General features: G+C 62.8%; 1 protein-coding gene across 1 annotated transcript in view; it reads right to left on the bottom strand.

Annotated features, from left to right (window-relative positions):
* The window catches only part of LOC104294208 (dedicator of cytokinesis protein 2-like), a 96,444-nt gene that overhangs the window by 5,915 nt on the left and 82,330 nt on the right, over window positions 1–8,199 (bottom strand). Inside the window, exons 28-37 of the mRNA XM_009893789.1 lie at window positions 5,455–5,553; window positions 5,072–5,166; window positions 4,335–4,413; window positions 4,098–4,198; window positions 3,824–3,882; window positions 2,795–2,943; window positions 1,357–1,442; window positions 537–693; window positions 191–231; window positions 61–100 (exon numbers count right to left, since the gene is read on the bottom strand). Of these exons, the coding sequence (XP_009892091.1) occupies window positions 61–100; window positions 191–231; window positions 537–693; window positions 1,357–1,442; window positions 2,795–2,943; window positions 3,824–3,882; window positions 4,098–4,198; window positions 4,335–4,413; window positions 5,072–5,166; window positions 5,455–5,553 (906 nt within the window). The remainder of the gene's footprint in view (window positions 1–60; window positions 101–190; window positions 232–536; window positions 694–1,356; window positions 1,443–2,794; window positions 2,944–3,823; window positions 3,883–4,097; window positions 4,199–4,334; window positions 4,414–5,071; window positions 5,167–5,454; window positions 5,554–8,199) is intronic.

Raw genomic sequence — 8,199 nt, forward strand, 5'->3', positions numbered from 1 at the left:
GCTCCCCCACGGAGCAGCGTCCCCAGCTGGCAGCTGGCTGGGCGGCAGAGCACCCGGCACCCTGCCCCTACGGCCGCTCCGCCGTCCCCATGCCATGTGCCTGGGGACAGGGTGGCAGCGGGCTGGGGCAGCTCAGGGCCCTGGGACCCCTCACCCCATGCAATGCTGGTCTCGCCGGGGCTGCGCTCACCTGATGTACATGGCCTGGCGATCAATCTCCTTGTAGAAGTTCTGGGGAAGAGCAGATGAGGACGCTTTGAGTGGCCTCAGGAAGGGGTACATGCTGCAGCCCCCTATGGTCCCACACCTTGCTCTGGGTCACGGTGCTGCCGGGACCGTCCCCATGCAGGCACTGTGCTGCCCTTGGCAGCAGGGAGCTGCAGGGTGCCTCCCAGCAAGAACCTCTGGGGGACACCAGGTCTGGAACCATGTGCACCCCATCTCTGCTGTGCCAGGGGCAGTGCAGGCCCTGGGGGGACCTGAGGGGACATGGGGCTGAGCCCTGGGGGAGCTGGGGGCACAGGGCAGGTGCCCACCAGGAGGTTGACGGTGCAGCTCATGCTGTAGGTTTTGTTCTCATCATTCATAACAGCCCGGTAGTCGAGGAGCCGCTCCAGGAGCCCAGTCACCAGCGCAACGAAGTTCTCCCCAGGTTTGGCCAGCTCGGGGTGTCTCCGGCAGCAGCTGAGCAGGCTGGGGAGGAGAGGAGATCACAGGTCTCGCTGGTTGCTCAGCTCCACAACACTCCCACCGCTGCCCCAGCTCAGCTCCTCCAAGGTGCAGGGGGTTGAAGAAGGGGCAGGCTCCCCAAACAAAGGACAAAAAGCAACACCTGGTCTACAGTGAGACAGAGCAAGCCCTGTGCTGTCACCCAACAGGCACATCAGGGATGGGGGAGAGACCTGACAGCTCCAGACACCCCGCACACGAATCTGCGATGGATACCACGGGGCAAGAGCAAAGCCTGGGCAGGGCAAGGGGCATCACCCAGGACAGGGGCGTTGCAGAGGGCAGGGACATCACCTGGGGCAGGGCAGGGACATTGCCTGGGGACAGGGCCATTGCAGAGGGCAGGGGCACTGACTGGAGCAAGGGTAATTCCTGGGGCAGGGGCAATTTGGGGGCAGGCAGGGGCAGGCTGGCTGGGCAGCTGCGGTGCGCAAGGGGGACATGATGCTGCTCAGGCAGCAATCTTCCTCTTCTCGGGTTGTTCCCCCAAGAGGTGTGCTCTGGGTCAACACACAGCGTGAGGAGGAGCTGGATGGCCAAGACTGAGCTGGGCTGGGAGTACAGCAGCCAGCACAGGGTCATGCCCCGGAGAGAAGGTTGCATGCGGGGATGTCACTGCACACTCACATGCTCTCAAAAAGCTGCTTGTACTGCTCATCTCCACGGCCGCCCTCCACCTCGCTGTCCAGCTTGCGCAGGATCTCGTCCTCAAACTGCAGAGACACCTATGAGCATGGCTGAGGAGCCGAGGATGCGGAGCTTGGCCCCAGGCTGCCGCGGCTGCAGCTCCCTGGGACGCGGGGCCACAGAGCTGGGACAGAAGGGGCTGTGGGAGCTGGAGCCAGCTCAGTCCCTTAAACAGCCCCCAGGCTCAGCTGCTGCAGCCCCTTCCACCAGGACTGCCCAGCACAGACGGGTCCTTGTCGCCCCTCCCAGGCCATGCTGCTCCCTGGTGCAGAGTCCCTGCGCTGCCCCACCGCAGACAGGGTCCCATCCTGCCCTCTGGGTCCCCAACCGGCTCCCCAGCACAGGCAGGTCGCTGACTTGCTCTCCAGGTCCCCATCCCACTCCTGCACTGGCCTTGTCGCCGTCCCCCAACATTCCAGGTTGAGCTGACCCCAGGGGTCTCTGGGCAGTGCCCTGTGCCCCCTGAAGCCACAGCCTTCCCTGCCTGGACTGGCAGGGTTGTGCCTGCCTGGGGTCACCCGCCTCCCAGATGATGCTCAGCCTTCAGGTCCACGGGGTTTATGCTCTGGATGCAGCCGGTGGACCCAAAAGCCTGGGTGGTCCTTGCATGTGCCCGGTATGGGATGGGGGCGTCTAGAGCAGATATCTGATTGCTGGTACCCCTTAGTACCCCTTGCCTCCACGCTCGGTCCCTCTGGGGTCTGCATGTCCCAAACTGAGGGGACCTTATCCCCCTGAGCTAGGTTGGCTCCTGAGCCACAGAGCCCCTGTGCCACAGTAGGATGGCTCAGGGACATCTCCTACGAAAGCCTCAGGTCCCTGAGCCCAGCCATGCCCACACTGATCCTCCAACGCAGCTCTCCTGTGGCTGCAGACCCGGGTGCAAGCGAGGGGACGGGGAAGGAGCTCCAGCAGGCCCTGTGTCTGCTGTGGCTCCAAGGGCAGGCCCCGCCCCTCTCCTCCCATAGGACACCCCAATAGGGTGAAAGGCTTCCAGCTCAGAAGAGACAAATGCCACCCAATCCATAAACTGATGATTCCCCTTTTGCACGGGGAAATCTCACAGCAATGAGGGAAGACAAGTGGAAATGCAGAGGTTTATGCAGACCTCCCCCCTTCCACTGTGTTCTTGTTTCCAGGCAGTGCTGGGACCGGCTGAGTGGGTGATGCCTGAACCTGTCCCTGCTCATCCCTGGGAAATCCTCTGCATCACCTGGCGGCTCTCCCTGCTCCTCATGTCCCTACCAGCTCCCTCATCCCTGTCCATCCCTCCTGCAGCCCCACATCCCAGGATGAGAGGGGAGGCTGAGCACCACCTCCACCCACCCCAAAAGGGATGGTCCAGCCCGGGTGAGGAGCAGGACCCGGCCACACTCACCCGACTGAAGCTCTCGGTCAGCTGGTACTCGCAGAGCATCATGTCAAAGAAGATGGGGATGGTGGACTTGCGCAGCTCCAGCTCTGGCACGAGGGTCATCTCCAGGATGGGGCCCACCATGCCCGGGATGAACTCAATCTTACGATGGCCTGGGGAGGGCAGGGAAGTCTGGGGGGGTGCTGGGCTCCTGCAGCCTGCTCCCCGGGGCCAGCCCTGACCTGGGGCTCCCGTGGCTGCAAATGGGCAGCAACGCATGGAAGAGGAGGGGGAGTGCTGCCAGCGAAGTGTCTGCCCACCCCGGGGTAGGCGGCTGCGGCAGAGCCAGGCAATCCTCTGGGGCAGCCATGCCGGTGGGCAGGTAATGCTGTATGTGCAGGACAGCACGGCAAACACTCAGCTATGGGACCATCAGCTGGGGCTGTGCTGGTGTTCTGGAGGCCCTGGCGCATGTGAACAACCCCCGCAGGAGCCTGCGGGCACTCATCACTGCTCCACTGCTGCGCTGCGGGCTGCCCCGCACACTCCTCGCAGGTCCCTGCTCTCTGCTGGGGTGCGGGGCAGAGACAGGAGATGCTGCGTCCTCCTTGCCTGCCTGGCCCTGGGATGCTGCCAGCAGCACGACCCTCACCGTGCAGGGGAACCAAGGCAAGGCGGGAGCCCACAGGATAGGGGAATGGGAAGGCAGGGCTGCAGGCAGAACCCAGCCTGGAGAGGGGAGGCTGCCTGCAGGGAGTGCGAGCTCGCCACTGGTCACAGGGCCTGTCGGCTCGCACACCCATGGCCTTGCACGCCTGCAGATGTGCGCATCCCACAGGCTCACATATCCCACAGACCGCACATCCCATAGCATCCCACAGATTGTACAGATTGGCACGCCTGCAGGCTCATATGCCCTGCTCACACCTGCAGGCTCCCATGCCCCACACCAGCAACATCCCGCTCCCCAGCCCTCATTTTGGGGACGGTGCTGATGAATGTCAGCCTGCAGACTCGTCAAACCTCCTCATCACTAGCCACATTGCGGCTCACCTAGGTTGTACCACATGTCCCGAATGGAAGCTCCGATCGTGGCTCTCATGTCCCCATACCTGCCAGGATGGATATTGGTTAGCATCGCTCCGCAGCCTGGGGCGCAGGCCAGGGACCCAAGCACAGCCTGACCAGCTCACCCCAAAATCCCTGACCCCGCTGTGTGGCAGCAGGCTGGGGCAGGAACCTGAAGCTGAGCTGCAGAGCTCAGCCCCGAGGTGATGCCGGTAGGCAGCCGGGCCAGGGAGGGCCAGCAAAGGCGATGGTGACTCACTTGGCCAGGATGCTGTTGCGCTTGGCCTGGGAGAAGTTCTCCAGCTGCAGGGAGTCCTGGGTGAGGAAAGCCACGGCCAGGTGGAAATAGTTGTTCCAAAGCTGCAGTGAAAACACGGGGACGAATGGCAGGCTGGGTGGCACGAGGGGCTTGGGGTGGGCAGCTCACAGCACCAAGGGCCAGGCTGGGTCCCCTCCCCAGCCCCCCGGCCCCCGTAGGGCACAGGCAGCCCCTCACCTGCAGCTCGAAGCTGCTGTTGCTCAGGAACATCTCTGTCAAGGTTGCGGCGAACTGGTTGATGGCACGCAGGAACTCCCTGGGGGGTGAGCGGCCGTGGGGCGCTGAGCGGCGGGCGGCCGCGCTGCCTGCCCTCTGCCCGCAGGCAGGGCCGGACGGGGGCGAGGGGAGAGCTGGGCTGGCGGCTCCCAGCGATGGTGAGATGAGGAGCGGTGGTGGGGGGCAGGCGGGGGCCAGGCCTCGCGGTGCCCTGGGGCTGGGGCTCGCAGCGTCCTCCTGCCCGCATCCACGCTCCAGCTGGTCCTTTCTGCCCACTGAGGTGCAGCCGAATGCTGCCCGAGTGCACCGGTCCTGCACAACCAGCATCCCCGCCGTGTACAGACACCCAGGGTGGGAGGGATGGGGCATCCAGCATCAGCTTCCCGCTGCACCCCAGGAGTCCCCCAAGCACACCGATGGGGCTGCAGAGAGAAGCTCTGCCACCCAGCTCCCAGATGGGGCTGGACTGTCCCAGGACAGAGCTGGGAGAGTCTAAAGCTGCCCTGAGCCAGCCTGAGCACGGACCCAGGGCTGTTTGAGGGGGATTTGGAGGTAGTTAAGCTAAGCCGTAGGCTGCCCAGCACAGCCATGCTGCAGTGCCTGTGTGCCCTCTGCCTAGGTCCCAGCAAGGCACCCCAGGTCCTCACATCCAGCCCCAACGTCCCCCCACAGGTCCCTCCCAGCCCAGGGGTCCTCACCGGTTCTGCACCATGTTCATCACCATCCAGTCGGAGGGGTACACCGTCTTGCCAATCAAGTCCTTGAAGAGGATGAAGGTCTCCATGAGGAAGTCCTGCCAGGGAGGAAGAGATTTTAGGAGCTGGGCTTAACCACGATGCCCTCCTGGGGTACACTGTGCTGAGCACCAGGGCCGGGAGCCACTCAACAGCGGGAGCTTCACCTCCAAAGAGCAGGGATGTGGGCTGTGTTGGGGTCCAGGGCAGGTGGCACCAGTGCTGGGTGCCCAGGTGCAAGCAGGGCACTGGGACCAGTGGAATGCCCCAGCCAAGACATGGGGTGGAGAGGCAGAGAGGTGCCGGTGATGGAGGGCCCAGGTCTCACTGTGTGGGGCAACACTCACCATCAGCTCCGGCCGGGAGGGGAACGCCTTGATGTAGGAGCTGTAGTGGTCCTTGTCCAACTGGCTCAGGATGGCGGCCATGCAGGCCACGTAGTGACTCTGGGGGAGAGGGGCAGGTCAGGCACTGCCGAGGACCCGTGGCCAGCACCGCGGGGTGTGCTGAGGCCCCAAGGGGCCCTTGCGCCCACCCGTGTTCCTCCAGTAGGTCCATACCCCAGAGCCCCAGCTGCCCTGGGGGACCCTCACCCTCCACTTGCTGCGGTCCCCTCCTCCCCGGCTCTCCAGACCTCTCCTCCTGCCCTGCTTAACCTTGGCTTCTGCAGCCAGCCCTTCCTCTCCCGGTCCCTCGCATCCCCCTCCAGGGATGGGACCGCTCTGACACCTGCCATGATACCAGGGAGGACACAGATGCAAAATATATATCATATTTGCTGTAGCATACATCTGTAATTTTTAAGGTAATTTAAGGCAATATGTGGATGAAAGTGCATTTCAAAAATGGCAAGCAGCTTCTTTCTGGAGGCCGATGTGTCTAGACTGCCTCTAGCGATGGGTCCCTAAATTGAGTGACATTTTCTTGACGATACTTCTAACGTAAAATCTGAGTCTGCAATAGACTTTAAAGTGCTTTGAGTATTGACTCGTGAAGAGGAAGCTTTGCTCTTGGGACAAAGCTACAGGAAACTCGCTGGGGAACCCGATCTCTCTTTGGCCCCATAGCCGAAGTCACCCGGGGATGCAGCAGCCCTGGTCCAGCGCCCGCAGCGCCGCAGCGGAGTCAGCGTGTGGAAAAGGTGGCTGCGCTCAGCACCAACCACCGTCGCAAGGGTACAGTCACCCTGCATGCCACCATGTCGAGGTAAATACAAACCAACCCAACCATCCTTGGAAGCACCTTGATGTGCTGGGGACAGGCAGAGCCTGGGGTCGGTCAAGTCACTCTAGCGTGGTGGGAAGCCTGGCATTGCCAGGGCTGAAAGGGGGCGAACGTTTGGCCATGAGAGTGCCCAACGCTTCCTGTTATTAAAGGCCCAGTTCCCACCAGTGTCGCCCAGATGTGACTGCTCAGCCGGGAAGCTGTCCTGGGGGTGCACCCAAGACTGGAAACTGCAGGAAAGGGCGGCTACTTCTGGGGCTAAGAGCAAGAGGATGCATCGTCTGGCAGGGTCAGGAGGAGCGAAGGCCCTGCCATGCCGTGGGGTCACCAACAGAGCCTTGTGGGTGACTTCAGGTGCCAACCGTTCCCTGGAGACTGCCATGCAGCGAGGGCACCACGGGGTGCTGAGCACCACTGCCTGTCCCGGGTGTGCAGGAGCAGCCCCGGCAGCTGCGGGAAGGCATGGGGCAACACAGTCCCCTTCCAGCCCTGGCAGGTCACCCACTACCAGAGCTTCCTCCTGGCTCATTCCACCGGCTCCGGCATTCCCTTACTCTGTGGCAGGGATGAAGCCCCCATGGCAGGCCCGGGCCACCTCTCCCAGCCGCACAGAGCAGCCAGGGAAGGGGGGATTTCAGAGGCCAAAGGGGACCGCCCAGGGCCAGCTGTTGCCTGTGACCAAGGGCCCCTGGTTTGCCCTGCCGGCCCCTGGGCAGCCCCGGCAGCGGGGCTGGGCGAGCTCCTCAGGAAGGGCTGCAGCATGCGGCAGGGATGGCTGCAGGAAGCACTGTGCCCCATGGCCAGCCCTGCCCCACATCCCAGGATGCAGGCAGGTTTGCAGGGAATTATGTTTTGAGAAGCAAATGAATAAAATCCCAATAAATCCCAGTCCTTCTAGCATCAAAGCGAAGCCACAGACCTGAGGCTTCCCTGCTGATCGCCGGCACACAGCAGGGCCAGCAGCACCTGCATGCAGGGATGCCATGCAGGCACACTGCAGCCTTCCTGCAGAGACACCCCGGTCGCCGACTGGCCACAGCTGCCTGCATGAGTCCAAGGAAGGAGAACTTGCCCACAAAGATGGAGGTGAGTCCCTCCTCACTGTGCAGCACAGCCAGGACTCGGCTCAGGAGCAGGGAACGCCCTGCCGGCAAGGGAGCAAGCACCAAGCGCTGGCAAAGCAGGGAAAGTGCAACAAATCCACCTACGTTCCCTAAACATCCGTGTGTGCGATGCCACCGAGCCCTGGTCTCAGGAGAGACCTCGTGGTGGGAGCTGGGGTGACCTTGCCCGCTGATGGAGCCCAGCTGCGCAGCCACACCGCTCACCGGGGCGAAGCAGGAGCAGTCTGAGCCTTCGCTGGGGTTCCGGGGGGTCATTTCTCACCTAGCAGCCGGGGTGCATGTCACCCACCACCACCGCAGAGACAAGCACCGCGCGACCGGCACAGCCCTATGGGGAACGTAAGGCAAGGCAGGAGGGTGACAGGAGGAAACTTTTGCGGCAAGCCAGTCTATTCTGGGGATTTGATGAGATTAGTTCAGTCATCTGGAAACAGCTGTTCTGGTGGCTGCTGGAATTAGATCCAGGTGAACTCCCTGCACCGCCTGCTACACCTGCTTCAAAGGAAACTGTATTTACATTTAAATTACATTACTGGGAGCCGCGCAGCCAGGCACTGCTACACATATGGATGTGGTTTGTCCTGTGGATGGCATGTGCGTGGGGAACAGGCCCAGGGGCAGCACAGCACACGGCCCCCCAAACCCGCTGGGTGGTCACAGACACAAACGGTCCCAGCCAGCCCCCAGCCAAGCCCCAGTCCCACCACCCAGCATCTCCCGGAGTCCCCGTATCAGCTGCTACAG

This window comes from Charadrius vociferus, unplaced genomic scaffold (genome assembly GCF_000708025.1).
Source record: "Charadrius vociferus isolate BGI_N301 unplaced genomic scaffold, ASM70802v2 scaffold59, whole genome shotgun sequence".
Classification (NCBI taxonomy): domain Eukaryota; kingdom Metazoa; phylum Chordata; class Aves; order Charadriiformes; family Charadriidae; genus Charadrius; species Charadrius vociferus.